At 52.3% G+C, this 16409-nt stretch overlaps 3 protein-coding genes across 3 annotated transcripts; 1 reads left to right on the forward strand and 2 right to left on the reverse strand.

The window, feature by feature from the left end:
• Positions 1 to 51: 51 nt before the first annotated feature.
• On the reverse strand, positions 52 to 1297 carry THITE_2170937 (uncharacterized protein). The gene has a single exon (XM_003655453.1). It carries the CDS (start codon positions 474 to 476, stop codon positions 243 to 245), a length of 234 nt encoding a protein of 77 aa, XP_003655501.1. The 5' UTR covers positions 477 to 1297; the 3' UTR covers positions 52 to 242.
• A 3404-nt stretch (positions 1298 to 4701) lies between these two features.
• On the forward strand, positions 4702 to 5302 carry THITE_2053870 (uncharacterized protein; the record flags this gene model as incomplete). The annotated part of the gene is made up of 2 exons (XM_003655454.1): positions 4702 to 4832; positions 4915 to 5302. 2 exons carry the CDS (start codon positions 4702 to 4704, stop codon positions 5300 to 5302), a joined length of 519 nt encoding a protein of 172 aa, XP_003655502.1.
• Positions 5303 to 6677: 1375 nt separating this feature from the next.
• On the reverse strand, positions 6678 to 9995 carry THITE_2119267 (uncharacterized protein). The gene is made up of 5 exons (XM_003655455.1): positions 9660 to 9995; positions 9509 to 9592; positions 9207 to 9456; positions 7659 to 9150; positions 6678 to 7598 (listed from the first exon to the last, which is right to left on the reverse strand). The coding sequence occupies exons 1-5, from the start codon at positions 9707 to 9709 to the stop codon at positions 7006 to 7008; spliced, it is 2469 nt and encodes an 822-aa protein (XP_003655503.1). The 5' UTR covers positions 9710 to 9995; the 3' UTR covers positions 6678 to 7005.
• Positions 9996 to 16409: the final 6414 nt, after the last annotated feature.

The raw sequence follows: 16409 nt of genomic DNA on the forward strand, positions 1-16409 counted from the left end.
AGACACAAGCGTGCCCTGACAGCCAAGGAGTCCATATCCGGTTCCTTTACACGAGCGGGGGACTGGCCGTCCGATGGCGCAAATATAGTCTTTGAGCTGAAGACTTGTCACCGATGTCGCGTTGAGGTCCAGTCGGCCTGCTGGTCTCCGGAGACAAGTACTCTCCGTTCCTTCGTTTGATAGTTGCTCTTGCTCCTCGTCCTCCTCGTCGCCGGTCGAGGCAACAAGCGTTGACTCCGACATCAAAGGCTAGACGGCGTGGGGCGGGGGATTTTGCGGCTGCTGCGTGAGTGGCGGCTGTGGTTTGTGCTGGTCGTCGTTGTTGTGGCGCTGGTCATGTCGCCAAATGCCGCTTCCTCCGCTGTTATCATGGTGGTCGACCTCGTGTACGAGGCTGGGTCGTCGGCGGGAACGGGAGCCGGACTAGCGGTCGCAGTGGGAGTGGCAGCTTGCGCCGCGGGTTTGTCTCTCGTCATCGTCGTCTGCGTTGGCGGTAGTAGTGCCGGAGTATTGGTTTCGGCGCGTGAAGGGCGACTGCCGACTTCGGTTTTGGGCCGGAGCCGATTTCTTCAACGACGGACTAAGCGCGAAGCCGGGGCGGTGTAGCGGACCGTCGGCCGAGCGCAATATGGCGAATGTTGTCGTTGCGAGGATGGCTTAGGGATCATTTATTTGAAAGAAGGGGGCGTGACAGCCAGACTGCGAGGTGAAACTTGAAGGGTTATGGAAAAGAATGGTGGATGCGGCTTGGGACGCGAGATCAGGATCGACTTCTGGCGAGAAGAGGAGTTGAAATGGTCGGGGCCCGAGGTCGGGCAGAGATCTAAAGTCGGGCTTCGGTGTCCGGGCCGGCCCGGGCCCGCCGGGGTCATCCCCGCCCAGAACCCGCGCCGGTCCGCTCCGTCCCTGCCGGCCGAAAGGCCCACTGTTACACACAACAATTCTGAAAGGAGGCGGGCTTTAATGTCTGGCAGGACTTGGAATGGATAATATCTGTTTGCCGTTGCTGTCCGCAGGCACTGCCAGAACCTGATCGCCTGACCACATTCAGGAGGACACTTCGTGTGAGTATGAGAGGACCGTCTTTTCAATTGTGATTACTGCGTTCCATCTACACTGCAATTGCTCTATTACTTTTCTGTAGCTTCACTTTGTCCAGAAGCGTTGTCCTCGGTCTCCTTCTTGTGATTAGTTCAGCCCTTGGACATTCCCCCCTTTTCGGAGTCTCTCATTCTCAGGGGGCTGCATAGTCATGATTATCATCGGTTTCTGTGAACACAGGGAAGTTTCCTCCATGATCCACCCAGACCTGCCAGCGTACGACATCAACAAGGAGCACCAAAAGCACCCTTGCCACAGTCACGAGGGACGAATGCACATCGCCTCACGCCATGGGACCTGGCACGAGTCAAACCGTGCCGCCGGGTCTGCCCTTGCTCACTACCACCCTGCTGGGCTAGGTACACACCGCCCATGGCCCGACTCCCGTCTACACTACCATGCACACCCAGCGTGCATTAACCGATCACTTTCGAGGCCATACTGCGTACTGCAAAGCAGAATGGAGACACTTTGTCTTGAACTCTTCCAGTACGAGAGCTCCACCAGAGACGGAGCCAAGCAGCATGCCGCTTCGGGGCCACCCGACTTCCAAATCGGGCCCGCTGCAGATGCAAGTCCCGTTCGAGACAGGCCGTTTCTTGCCCTGCTTGCCTGGCTTGCTGCCATTGCTACTGGCCGTTGCCCCCTTTTCTTTTTTACCTCCCCTGGGGTTTAAGTCTGCGTGGATGGTCTTCGACGCAGTAGATAGTTAGTACGCAGTCGTTATCGCATCTTGGCTTTTTCAGAGAATGTGCCGTTGCCCTTCCCCTCCAATGACGCTTGTCCATGATCCGGTCTCTTGCAGCTGAAGGTCGGATGATAGGTCGCTTCGCTTGTGATGTGCTCAGTCAGGTATGATAGTTCGTTCTCCCGCATCACACGCGCCCCCTTCCATCTTTTCTCGCAAATGCACTCGCGTACCAACTGCGGAGTTCGTTGGCACCAGCAGCTTGCTCGATCCGGCTTCCACCGGTGTAGTTATGTATGGCTGCCCAGCCGGGAAAGAGACCTGAAGGTGTCGATGAGGCCTTGTCCCACCACACTTGGGAGACTCGGTGAGAGCCGCCTTAGGGATGTGCAGATATAGCCGGATGCCCAAGGGGGGGTGGGATGGTGTGCATGTGCGGCTATTCGAGGAGACACACACCACACCGACGCCCCCGCCATGGCTGACCTGCATATACATATATACACTACAGCAAGCTCTTGCAGCGGCAGCTACCTGTCACGTAGGTAGGTAGGGGACCATGCAGGCAGGGTGGTTGGTTAGGATGGTTCATGCCTTGCAGCACCAGGTGGCAGGCGAAGGGTGTCTGGGTGTCTAGGTGCCGTCTCATAGCACCCTACGTATCATAAAATACAGTCCATAGCTAGGTATGCACTTCTGTACGCCAAATACACACGCCACCTTTGGAGGGTGAGGTAAGGTAATACCGGCGCGGACCAGGCAGGAGGCGTAATCTCAAGGGGGAGACCACCCTGATCGTAAACAAGGCTTGCTGTGTGGGACAGGGAGAGTTGGAGAGGATAACGTTACCACACCTCCGTTCCTGTCTCCCCATTCCAACGAGCCAGTGAGACCGGCTGAGACATGGTGACGCCGCCGACAAGTCTTCCCCGCCTCTTCACACCACCATCATGTAATTCCACGGCCTGGACTTGGGTGGCACCAGCGCTAAACCGGCAGTGTTGGATCTTGCAGATGTGGGACCTTGCAGTGAGCATGGGCAGAGGCTGCTGAAGGGGAGGGGTGTCCTCCCAGGGTTGCAGTTCCCCCCCCATCCCAAAGACAGGCTGCTGGATCTGACATCTGACATGGTGTGTATGTATACTACACTAATAGCACCAGTACGTACTAAGTACAGCCCTAATTTAGTCATACCCGTGCTTGGACGAGGGAGGTTTCTTGCGTGGTGTGGACCCCAGGCGCAAAACATGCCTTGTCAATGTCTCATGTCGTGCATTAGCTTAGATCCATGTGTGTTGTCGATCGGGACTGATCAGGCTGGACCGGATCTGGGTTCCGGCTTACACAGCTCATGCCACTGAGCAGGAGTGCAACTCCCTACTGTGTAGAGCCAGTTGCTGTCATAGCAGGCCAAGTGCCTTGTTAGCACGTCAGTCAGTCAGCGGCACTCTGAACTCGTGGCATGCCTGTTTTCCTGTCAACTGGTGCAATTCGTGGTTGTAAGACCGCCGGGGTGGCGGCAATGTTTACTCTCATCATATCCGAAAAGGGGCTTGTGCAGGGAGGGGTCGGGCTGGTTTTAGCTTTGCTGCAGAGATACCTGACAACCGCGCTTGTCGAGCGGCGGCTGTGGAACCGTCTGCCTGGGAGCGCAGTCTCTACACTGAACAGCGTGCCAGTCTTGTCTCCTCGCGGCGCCTCAAGTATCCGTTTTAGAAAGATGGGCCTCATTTTCCAGAGCTGAATTTCTGCTCAATAAATGACAGAAGCTGTGACACAACGTCAAACCGGTGTGCTCCAATGTCGGGAGTAATGTCAGCAAGTCGAGAAAAGGGGCCGCACAAGGGGGGAACAAGAGACAGCCGGTCAACAAAACAACCAATGTAGTGGCACAGAGCCATTTCCCCCCTCCCTCTTCTTCCACAAAAACATAGCTAAAATCACGGATCACGGCACCGCCTACCGGTAATCATTAAAGGCGTCTGCCCACGCAGGAGGAGGAGCATCGCGCCCGGGTTCCGCCAGAATACCACAGTAAGCTTGAGCGCCAAATCACGATCAGTTAAACTTAAAGAGTCGTTAACGTTGGACATCGGCAACCGCCCGCTAGCACCAGGATTCGACCGGGAACGTTAGTTACCAAGGGCGGAAGCTCGTCTCTCGACAAGGGTCCTTATTGTATGACACCTGACAGACACAAGCTTGCAAAACCGCAGCGTGATGCAGAGCGGCGGCGGGCACGCTGCAGTAATCAGGCTCTTAGACTCAGCGCTCTCTGGATGCCTTGGCTGGAGTGTGAGTTCTAGAAGTACGTGTTCGAGCATTCAACAATGCCACACACTTCAAAGAGCACGGAGTGGGTCGCCCTAACGTTACAGAGTAACTCACTATCAATGTAACTAACGTAAGTTAACCGAGTTGACTCAAGTTATTGTGCTTGTGGGGCACCACATTGTTAATGTGGCTTATGTAACAATGGTAACAACAATGTAAAGTGGCACAAGCTTACAATTGTGGTCCTCCATTCAAACCATTCAGCCTTGCTCCAGCCGTCGTCAGCCTCGCGCAAACATTCCTGGACCAAGTGAACCTTCCGACTTCGCATCTGAATTGCCCTTCTTGGCCTCCTTGCCTGCTTCGGATTCCTTTTCATCTTGAGGCAAGAGGACTGGCCCTAATTTGCCCTGATTTGCGGAGTTCGTTGTTCACAGATTGAGTTTGACACGCCCCGATCCACGTCCTGGCCCCCTCCAGGCACCCAGCACTACCGCGCCGACCGCTGTCCTGCTGTATTCCGCTCAAGGAGTCAATTAAGGCCGTGCTGGAAAAACCAGCTGTCTGCCTATGAATTGAGGCCAACCTACCAGTCCCACTCCCAGTCCTTCTACCGCAGTCCAGTCCAGAGCCGCACCATGTCAAGCCAGAACCCGGCAACTCCCGTCAAGGTGCCCTCGGCGGCCGCCAACTACACGGCCGCCACGCTCGACCCAGACCTCAGATCCCAGATCAACTCGTTACTGATAAAAGAAGGCCATGTCACAAAGTATGCTGGCCTTGTACCAAAATCTACCCCGAAGGCCTCGATTGTGCAGCGGCTAATGTAAACCCGTCACCGCCCTACACAGGATCCAAGATCATCTCCTTCATGCCCTCCACGCGCACCCCTCCAACTGGCCCACCACCGTCCAGAACCACGCCCTCTCCCTGCTCCGCTCTGGCGAAGTATCCTCCTTCCCCGCTCTCCTGCGCCGCGTCATCGAGGACGTCCGGCAAGACACCGCCCTCTCCCCCAATGCCAACGGGAGCACTGGCAAGGCCGTCAACGGTGCGTCTGAAGAGAACGGCGGCGGCGCAGGAGGAGTGAACGGAAAGAAGGCCGAAGGAGTGAATGGTTCAACCAACAACGCCCGGCCAAGCCTAGCCGTGCCGCAGTCTGTGGTCGAAGAAGCGCTTCTGGTGACGCGCGAGTGCCTGGACGCCGTGTGTGAGATGGAAGAGAGCGGTGCAACATGAGTGGATTCGCTTCTCCGTGGTGGTCGGCCGGCAGGGACAGAAAGGGGGCCAAGCAGGAGGCGGGGCGGGCAGTCCGAGCAAATGAGCAATAACAAGCGGGCCGAGATTCTCAACCGGCTGGCCGGCGGCGAGCTCGGCTCATCCCGCGCCCACGCATGCACAACACATCTCAACCACATCCATACAAAACGACTATTGACAGATTGACAGCCAGTCGACTTAAAGGGAAAGCAGGCCCATAGAGCGAGCTTCCCGGGCCCCCGGCATGCGCAGAGGATCATGCCCCGTAAAGGCTGTTAAATGCCATCGCACCGTGGCCGCATGAGTACACGGATGGGAACTGCAGACACGGCACAGCATTCCCACATACCATACAGCAGACGCGTGCTACTAGCCGATGCCAACATCCCGATGCCTGGGGTCCACACGGGGAATGGTGGGGTAAAAAAAAAGAGAAGAGATGGCGGCGCGGCTGTGGCAAACCACGATGAAGAGGGGAAATGGAAAATCAGAAGCGGAAGGGGAGAGACTGCCGACGGGCATGGCAATGATGGGCACACTAGATAGGGGTAGATGGCAGACGCCAGGTCGGGAATGGGAGTTCACATCGCAACCAACCCTTCCTTTCCCTAAGTTATAGGGCGCTACGCTTTATGGTGATGCCAGCGCATAGTCAAGCTTGCCACACTCATGTGGTCAGGCGACGACGGCAACGTGTTCCTGGCTGATATGTCGTTGAGCGTGGCCAGCGACCAACCGCACCCGGCCTTCCCACAAAAAAGCTCGCTGGCCAGCTACCCCCCTGGCGGGAGGGAGGTAGCCAGGTACGAAAACCCCCCGTGGGGGTTTTGCTCCGGCGGGCAGCGCCCCTTCAAGATCGAACGGTGCAAGCTTGTTGAGCATCCTCAACAAGGCCGGCCACACGGGGAGTGGAGCGGTAGACTTTGGGATATGCAGCTCGTCTCTCCACGGCAGGGGCTGATGGTAGCGGGAGGCGCGGCTGGTATATAAAGGCTCTGCTGCTACCGCCACCACCGCCAACACCATATCATCAGAACCTAAGTCATAAATGTACACCACCCAACAAGCCAAACAAGACACAAACGTCAACACATCGCTGCTCGTCCGTCTGTGTGTTTTTCTCTTCTCCTGCCCACCTTCTCTCGGCAAGAAAGGCAAAGCAGTCAGTCAAAGACCAAAGGAAGAGATAGCAGCTCACTTCTCACCTATTTGACTTGGTAGCGAGAGCTAGCTACTATCAGCTCTAAGTAGGCAAGGTAAGTTGGTGACAGAAGCAGGAGTGTGAGAACGGGAATGGCAAGCAAGCAAGGCACCAAGCACGCAGGCACGCAGGCACGCAGCAGGCAGGCAGGCAGGGCAAGGATCGGTAGCTATTTCACTGTTACCTTCCAAGACTAGATTAGGGAGGAAGAAAAAAAAAACTGACTTGGCCTGAAGTAGTGTTCCGCCCCTTCCTCTCTCTCTCTATCTTGCCCAGGACGGTGCGGTCATCATCAGATCGTGAGATCGTGAAGACGGGATAAGGAAAAGACAAGGAAAGCGGGAAGAAAGAGGAAAGCGACTAGAATACACAAAGCGTCCCAGAACAGCAGAAACACCCCCAAAACGGCCCAAGTCTGCTCCGTGTTGATGTTTGTGTTTCGTGCCCGGGAGCCCCGAATACCACGGCCATGGATCTCCGTCTAGTCGTAGAGGCCGTCGTCGTTGCCAGCCTCGCCAAACGAGTTGCTCGCGCCGCCGTTGTTGGCGCTGCCACCGACGCCGCCCTCGGGGAACTTGAAGTACGCGCCCGGGCCGGCGTTCTTCATCTGCCGGGCGAACGCCTCGTAGCGGCGGATCTCGACGTCGGTGACCGAGCGGCGGGCCATCTGCATGGCCTCCTCGAAGTGCCGCTTGGTGAGCTCGGGAACGGGGTCCTCGTCGTCCTCCATGTCCACGTCCTCGCCGGCCGCCTCACGCTCCTTGGTCCGCTGGATCTCGGCCGCGATGGACTCCTTGATGGCCAGCTTGACGGCGCGCTGGGTGATGAAGCCCAAGTCGGCACCGGAGAAGCCGTGCGTCTTGGAGGCGATGTACTGGAGGTCGACGTCGTCGGCAACGGGCGTCTTGCGCAGCTGCGCCTTGAGAATGCTCAGCCGGCCAGCCTCATCCGGCAAAGGCACGTAGATGAGCGAGTCGAGACGGCCCGGACGGCACAGCGCAGGGTCAAGCTGCTCCGGCCGGTTCGTGGCGCCGATGACGAAGACGTTCTTCTTGGAGGTCATGCCATCCATTTCTGAAAACAACGTGCGTTAGTACGCCGAGTACACAAACTAAGTCGATCAGAACAACTTACCCGTCAGGAGCTGGTTGACAACACGGTCGGAGGCGCCGCCGGCGTCGCCGACAGAGCCACCACGGGCCTTGGCGATGGAGTCCAACTCATCAAGGAAGACGACGCAGGGAGCTGCGGCCCGCGCCTTGTCGAAAATGTCGCGGATGTTGCTCTCCGACTCGCCAAACCACATGGAAAGCAGCTCGGGACCCTTGACGGAGATGAAGTTGGCAGCACACTCGTTGGCGACAGCCTTGGCCAACATCGTCTTACCCGTACCCGGTGGGCCATAGAACAGGACACCACGAGACGGCGAGAGACCAAACTTGAGGAACTTCTCGGGGTGGTCGACGGGATACTGAACGCTCTCCTTGAGCTCCTGCTTGACGGTCTCGAGGCCACCGATGTCTTCCCAGCGGACGTTGGGAACCTCGACAACAGCAACCTCGCGGAGAGCAGAAGGGTTGGAAACGCCGAGGGCAAACCGGAAGTTGTCCATGGTGACGCCGAGCGAGTCGAGAACTTCGGCATCAATGGTGTCTTCATCAAGATCGATGAGGTCCATCTTCTCGCGAATCTGCTGCATGGCAGCTTCGGAGCACAGGGCAGCAATGTCGGAGCCGACATAACCGTGGGTCTCGGCGGCGATCTGCTCGAGGTCGACATCGTCTGCCAGCTTCATGTTCTTGGTATGGATCTGCAGAATCTCGAGACGGCCAGTAGGATCCGGAATGCCGATGTCAACCTCCCGGTCGAAACGGCCGAACCGACGCAGCGCAGGGTCGATGGAGTTCGGCCGGTTGGTCGCTGCCATGACCACAACGTTGGACCGCGCCTTCATGCCGTCCATGAGAGTGAGGAGCTGAGACACGACACGACGCTCAACCTCGCCGTTCGTCTTCTCGCGCTTGGGGGCGATCGAGTCGATCTCATCAATGAAGATGATGGCGGGGGAGTTCTTCTCGGCCTCTTCAAACGCCTTCCTCAAGTTCGACTCGGATTCACCGGCCATCTTGGACATGATCTCGGGGCCGTTGATGAGGAAGAAGAAGGCGCCCGTCTCGTTCGCGACGGCGCGCGCCATCAGCGTCTTACCGGTACCCGGAGGTCCGTAGAGCAACACACCGCGAGGCGGCTTGATACCGATGGACTTGAAGAGCTGCGGGTGCCGCAGCGGGAGCTCCACCATCTCGCGAATCTGAGCCATCTGCTTGCGGCAGCCGCCGATATCATCGTAGCCGACCTCGTTTAGGTTGTTTTCCTCCTCATCACGCTGGATGGGCTCGCCCTCGCAGTGGATGATCGTGTCCTGAGCGACGATGCCGTACTCGGGCGGGTCGACCTCGACCACCTTGAACTCCACTTGCCTCATGCCACCGCGCACGATGAAAAGATCACCTTGGCGGACGGGCCGATAGGCCTCTCGGAAATAGGGAGCGAGGAAGACATCGAACAGGGAGCCGGTGAGACCTTCGACGGTATCCGCAATGGGGAGGACGGCAATACGCTTGGCCTGTCATGTTGTTAGCACGGTGGGCTGGTGCCACTACTTCGGGCCGGTATACTCACGTATTTGATATCCGGGCAGGGGTGGATGGTAATGATGTCGCCGTGCTTAACCCGCAGGTTATGGCGGACGACCCGGTTGATGCGGGCGCTGCCATCATCCAGGTCGTCGTCGGCAAGGACGATCAACACCGTGTCCTTCCTCTTCTTGCCGCGAACCAGCACCGTGTCGCCACGGAACAGCTGGAGCGCTTCCATCGTGTTGTTGGAGAGGGCAATAATCGAGTTGTCATCGTTGACGGCATCGGTCACCCTATGGATGGTAAGCTAGTCATCCAGAGATCCTGGAATGCAGTTTCACATACATCAGCTGGTTCGGCTTCTTCTTCTTCTTGAGGATGGCAGTGGCGGTGTCATCCTCCTCCCTGCGCTCAGCGCCGGAGGCGTCGCTGTGTCACCAGTCAGCCGATTGTCGCGCTTCCAGAGCAAGCCCGGCATCGCCAAATGGACACGTACGTCAAGTTGACCTTCTTCTTGTGTTCGTGGTGGTCGGGCTCCGGAGCCATCTTGTCGGGTTGATCTTGAGGTTCGGAGATCAGTGGGGGAGGTGGATGAAGCGGGGAGAGGGGAAATGCGGGTTTGCTGTCGCGCAGAAGATCGCTTCAAGAGACAAGCGGCAGTAAAAAATAGGTGAGGGAAGTGTGGTTTTGAAGGAAAGATGTTTTTTGTGGATGAGGAAGAAAGCCTCGAGTGTGGCAGTCTTCTCAACGACTTTTGGATGCCGTCGGCAAGTTGGCCTCCGGCTCTGGAACGGACAACAGCGGCGAACTGTTCTCTAGGCGGCCACTCAGATGACGACTGCGGAGCTTAGGCGGCAAAGTCCGTGCACCCAGGCAGTATTTGAAAGAGCTGGCTTGGCTCGAGCTCAGCAGCTTGTGGCCAATCATTCACTCCAAGCATGTGGAACCTTCCAACTGTTTCGATTAAACACTCGGCACCTGCTGAGTAACTCACACCAGCACTGGCGGCGGGCAAGAGCGAAGACTCTCATCATTCGATGCTCTGCTGAACGATGAACGACGTGACGATGCCGCAAAGCTTGCGAATCCTACGCAGAGTAACCCCCAAACGTTGGCGGCCACCGCTTATCGGGTGTTTGGACAGTACGAAAACTGTACGAGCTATCTCGAGCTGCATACAACAAAAGGAACACCGGATAGTCGCTACCTTAGGTGCCAACGGCCTCCTCCTCCCCGATGAAAGAACCAGCCGGTGTACCACTGTTGAAACCGAACCTTCAGTTTTCAAACCCCCCACGCTCAGCAGCCTGCGTGGTTGTGACTTTCGGCAACCTGCCGCGTTGGTCACTCCGCAAGACCCAGTTCTGGCTTGGTTTCAGGGACGGCATCTTCCAGGCCACATCGCAATGGTCCAGTTAATGACGGTGCTGTTGGTGATGAACGGGACTCAGCTCGATAGGCGGTTCAGTTGCTCTGGTGGAACGAACCCTGTGCGATGTCGCTCCCCGGAGGACGCGTCGGTGGTTCCAGTCCAGACCACGGGTCCCTTCGCTGAGTGCGCCGCACGTTGATGCAGACGTTCTCAGCGTTCGAAGTCGGTGGAAATAACCTAACTGCCAACTGCCAACCTTGGCTGGCGTCTCACAGTTTTCGGAGCTCAGAGGACGTTGGAAGGGTGGAACTCGAGAGCAGCCCTCCCCCCCACACGAAGTGTGTACAGTAAGCCAGAGCTGTGGAGGTGATCTCGATCCATTCCGACGCCATCCCAAGCTCTGCCGGCATAACCAAACAGGTTTGCAGCTGTGGGAGTTTTTTTGGCCAGCCCTACTTTATACTAGCTCCCGCTGCAAGCCACCCGCCGGGCCTTGTTCATCATTCTGCTCCAGTCCATTGGGGCTGGTTCAGGTACACTACCTCGGTCCGTCCGTTACCCTGCTGTCGAGTTCATTGGCCCCCCGTGAACCCCTGGGTGACTTCGATGCAGATTCACGCTAGCGTTACGCTGTGATCACGATTGCTGTTCTGTCCAGCCCTATGTAGATCATCCGGGTATCGCTTGCTCATGGATTGTACATGGATATCTACCTTACGTCTGTGATTCGAGTCCTGGCAGTCTCTAATCACTATCGTTTGCTCCACCGGCTCTCAGCAAGAGAGAGCCACGACTCGATATCAACTCGACAGCATCTCTCCACTGCCCGGGAATCACGCCTTCAGAGCGCTCTCCGGAGTTCACGAGGGTCGAATTCGAAGGAAGAGAAGCGGTTATGGTATTGGAAGAATATGCTCACGGTATCCTTCGAGTTGGTTGATGAATCTGACCACCTTGATCGCAGCAGTTGCAAATCCGAGTGGACCAATCATGGCAGTTTCGCCTTCGAGATGAACAGGGCGACATTTAGAATCTGGAGCTCGAAGCCTGCAGGCAACAACGCAGCGAGGGAGAGTATATGGTGTTTGTGGTCTGCGCTCGTTTCATATACGGATTCCGCTGCGTCGGGAATGTGCCTGCCTTGCAAGAGGAGGATCGACCGACCGGCCAGCTACCAGTATCAAACAGGAGGGACCACGTGTGTCCGAGCGGCACATAGCCGGGCCTGGGCGTGGCTGATGCAAAGAAGCGGCGGTGCCGACCTTCTTGCTGACATAGTGTATTGTAGCATGAAGTACACTAAGACGCTCTCGCGTCTCTCAACCCCCGCAAGGGCCATCATCGGCCATCTAGCCGACGTAGGCGACGTAACCGACATTTTCACCGACTTTGCCGATGTCGAACGGTCGAGCAAGCGTGGTGGCGGAGCCGCCGATTGGCGGGTGGGACAGGAGCCACGATTGGCTCTGATCGGCTAGCCCGTTACTTCCATAAGGTACCTCTATCAGTTACCTAGGCGCGGCAGGGGGGGGTGCCAAAATGATCTTGGTGACCATTTTGGAGTATCAAAATGTTTTGCTAGAAACCAAGCTCATATATATTTTAGAAGCTAAAATATTTTCAAATAAAAATATTCTTTAACCACTAGGACTATTTTAATTTAAAGAGATATTTAAAGAGTAAGAAAATCTTATTTTTAAAATATTCTTTAACTAATAAGATTATTTTAATTTTAAGAAAATCTTAAAAGATAAAAAAATCCTATATTAAACTTATTCTTTAGTAGATAAGATTCTTTTAATAAAGAAATATTTTAAATTAAAGAAGGTCTTATATTAGGAAGATAATCTTAGATAGTTGTCTATATAGATAGAAAAAGAAATATTATTTCTATTTTTTTCTTTTTCTTTTTTTTTTCTTTTTTTTCTTTTTTTTTTTTTTTACAGTTATCTACTACCTCTACCTTATTTTAATTGAAAAAGCAGGACTCTATCTAGGATTTGAACTCAAGATCTCTACAATTTACAAGCTTACGGCTAGACCACTATGTTATTCTACGTCACTCTACAATTCGAATTCTCTGAGCGAGTGTTACGGACCGGGCTATACCCGGGCTAGGTATATGGGGCTACGCCCAGGATCCACAGCGCTCCTATGACGGGCCCGCCATAGGCCCGAGGCGGACCCGCCTCGCACTTAGAATAACATCGGCCTAAGCCCCCTATACACAAGCCCCTGAAAACTCCGTACGTGAGAACCGTAGCCTATACTTCTCCTTTTCTCTCCTTAAGGTAGTTGAATAGAACATCGTACACTTATCTGTAGACGCTATAAGGCCAGCACATTACAGTTCAACTACCTTTAGTAGATAGAGTAGCTATTGCTTTTAAACGTAGACGAGAGTAGTACGCTAAGCGTTTCGACGCTAGTACCGAGTAGACCAGACGTTACTATAAACAACCTAGGCGTCCTGTAGGTCCTAGACCTAGATTGGGTCCGTAAACACTTCTAGCTCTTATAGGAAACAATTGTACAATAGAATATAACTATTGAAGAACTTCGCGTAGCCTAGATTGCTATAGCTTAGACTATGAATGCCCCTACGGTGGCCAACGCCCTAGCTCCGACGACTAACGCCGTGGCTCTAGTAGCTCCCTAGATATAGCGGAAGCGCCTCCCTATAGGACAACCCTTCGACGGTAAAAAGGAGCTCTTTACTGCCTAGAAGGCTACGATAGCGTATATCCTAGTAGTGGACTAGGACTTTATTAGAGGTCCCCGCGACTAGTAGATATTTATTTAGGGGAACCTTAGTTGGGGGGTCTAGGCTAAGGTTATAGCCTTCTATAAGTTGGGAGGACCTAGCTACAACTACGATTTAGGAACGTTTCTTAAGTATCTTATAATAGTCTACGTAGACCCCTATAAGTAGGTTATAGCCTTGACGGAGCTAGATATACTCTACTAAAGAGATAACGAACTATTCTTCTTCTTTATTATTCGCTTTAAGGCGAAGCTATCGAAGGTTGGAGGACTTAATTAGAGCGACGAGGTATAACTTATTAGACTACAACGATACCTCTCTTCGAAGTTGAAGTATATTACAATAGGACAGGGGGTCCTATAGAACGACTACGCTATAGCTATTGTAAAGTATTGCGAGATCGTTATCGACCTAGAGGCCCTTCGTTTAGAAAAACGACATTAGTAGTCCTAAGGTAAGCGACCTAGGCCCAATGTAAACGTAGAGAAGGATATAGATAGAGATATATTGATGACTAGGATTAATATAACCTATATTGCCTTAGTCTAAGGGGGAGCTAATAGAGGTTGTAGAGGAAAGTAGTAGCGGAACAAAGGAAAATAAGGTATAAACGTGCTATAGGCGAAGTAGATAAGTAACAAAGTATATATAGCGCGCTAATAGGCCGAAGCCTATATCTATTGTAAGCGCTAGGGCCACTTTGTAGCTACTTGTCCTTTCGCCTTAGCTAAGAGACTAGCTCTTTAAGTCGATATCAATAAGTTAGAGGCCAAGGAATAGGTAAAGGAGGACTCCCCCTCTAAGAAGGAGGAGGGAAAAGAGTAGCCCCTATACAAAGTCTTGTATAGGGGCTAAAAGGACCTAGCTGTTTATAGAATGAGTTTATAGAGATTAGAGAGAGAATAGATAAGCCCCTCTTTCTTATCTTTGTTTTTCTAAACTCCTCTAGTTTTATAAATATATAAGTAGATAGTAGGTGCTAGAGCTATAGAGCTATTAGCGAGAGAGTATATTAGAGGTTAAGGATCGAGTAGATAAGCTTGCCGACTCTTTGTACCCTAGGTATTATAGTCAAAGGGGTGTAAATTACAAAGAAAATTATATATATCGCCTATATTACAATAGATATCAATAGGTAGATTAGTACTACTATATTCTATATAGTCCTAGGGCTAGCCTACAACGTTATATTAGAGCTCCTCTAGATAAACTACTGTAGGATTGTACTAGACTTGGCCAACAGGGTCTTTACCATTAATTTATAAGGTAGCCTATAAGTATATAAGTACTCTTTATAGCGGAAGGAAACCAATACTACCCTAGTTATAGGCGTAATGTTTATAGGTATAGCCTATAGAGTATAAAGGAAGAAGTCTAAAGGGGTATAAGACATGTTCCTCGTCACTAGTATTCGCAAGATGACTACTATACTAGGAGTAGCCATCTCCTAGCCCAATATCGACCTAGACCCGAAGGTCGCTCTACTAGAGGAGCTATATAACTTCGCCGACCTCTTCGACAAGGAGAAGGTGAACGGCCTACCCCTTTATTAGGGGGAGGCCGACTATTATATCCGTCTTAAGATAGGCCTAGATGGAAAACCTCTTAAGCTTTTATAGGGACCCCTATACAATATACCAAGGGACTATCTCCTAGAGATTTGGAAGTAGGTCGTAGACCTATTGGATAAGGGATAGATCTAGGTAAGCTCCTTATCGGCAACTACCCTAGTCCTTCTTATAAAGAAGCTAGGAGGAGGATAGAGGTTTTATATAGACTACCGAGCCTTAAACAAAATCACTAAGCAGGACCAATACCTACTCCCCCTAATTAAGGAGACTCTTTGGTCCCTAGCTAAGGCTAAATAGCTTACGAAGTTGGACGTTAGAGCTACGTTCTACTATATCCGGATAGCCAAAGGGGATAAGCACCTTATAGCGTTTTATATAAGGTTTGGACTATTCGAGTAGCTAGTCTACCCCTTTAGGCTTATAGGTACTTCTACGACGTTCTAGAGATATATCAACAACGCTCTTGGTCTAACGCTAGGAGATTATATAACGGTATATCTTAACAACGTCTTAGTATATTCGAGCAAGAGCTAAAAGGACTATATAAAAAAGGTATATAAGGTTCTCCGAAGACTAAGGGACATAGGCCTCAACCTAGACCTTAAGAAATATATATTCGTGGTAAAGGAAGTTAAGTATCTAAGGTATATCGTAGAGGCAAGGGTCTATATCTATCCTAACCTTGAGAAGATCAAGGCTATTTGTGAGTAGGAGGCGCCCTACAAGGTCTAAGGAGTATAGAGCTTCCTAGGATTCGCTAATTTCTATTGCAACTTTATCTCTAACTTCTCCGAAAAGGTAGCCCTATTGACACACCTTACCTATAAGAATATCCTATTCCACTAGGGCAAAGAGGAATAGGAAGCCTTCGATATACTTAAAGCTACGTTTATATTAGAGCCGATCCTCGCCTAGTAGGACCTTAAGAGGGAGATAGTCGTAGAAGTGGACTATTCTAATATAGCGCTTAGCAAATATTTGTCTTAGCAGGGAGAGGATAGGATTCTCTACCCTATAGCCTACTACTCTATAAAGCTAAGCCCTACTAAACGTAATTATACTATCTACAATAAGGAGCTACTAGCTATTATCTTTTGCCTTAAGGCCTAGTTGACGGAGCTCCGGAGTATAGTAGCCCCCTTTACTATCCTAACTAACTATAAGAACCTTAAGTACTTTACCTAGCTACGTCCAATCAATGAACGATAGGCCTAATAGGCGGAGACGCTCTCTTTATTCAACTTCGAGCTAAAGTACTAGCTAAGATCCTAGGCCTCGCGCCCTAATATACTCTTTTGGTGTAAATAAGACGAGCCTAAGGATAGCTAGTATATCGCTTAGCTACTCCCTCTAATTAAAGTATACTAGACTAGTATATAGAAGGAGGCTAGGTTACCTATAGGAGAGATACTCTTTGAGGACAAGTAGCTCGCTACCCTATAGGATAAGGGCGTTGTCGGAGATAAGCACTACATTTACTAACTCTAAGCCGTTTACAACGGAGTTTGGAAGTTTCTAAAGGAGACAAACGTAGTATAG

Source organism: Thermothielavioides terrestris, chromosome 4, assembly GCF_000226115.1.
Source record: "Thermothielavioides terrestris NRRL 8126 chromosome 4, complete sequence".
Taxonomy (NCBI): Eukaryota; Fungi; Ascomycota; class Sordariomycetes; order Sordariales; family Chaetomiaceae; genus Thermothielavioides; species Thermothielavioides terrestris.

What these genes read in the sequence shown, in the direction of transcription:
- THITE_2119267 (XM_003655455.1), bottom strand. Translation starts at nt 9,709, where the DNA reads ATGGCTCCGGAGCCCGACCACCACGAACACAAGAAGAAGGTCAACTTG. An exon ending in CCTGCCCGGATATCAAATAC is followed by an intron (nt 9,151 to 9,206) that starts GTGAGTATACCG and finishes ACAACATGACAG; the next exon opens with GCCAAGCGTATTGCCGTCCT. An exon ending in TGTCAACCAGCTCCTGACGG is followed by an intron (nt 7,599 to 7,658) that starts GTAAGTTGTTCT and finishes CGTTGTTTTCAG; the next exon opens with AAATGGATGGCATGACCTCC.
- THITE_2170937 (XM_003655453.1), bottom strand. Translation starts at nt 476, where the DNA reads ATGACGAGAGACAAACCCGCGGCGCAAGCTGCCACTCCCACTGCGACC.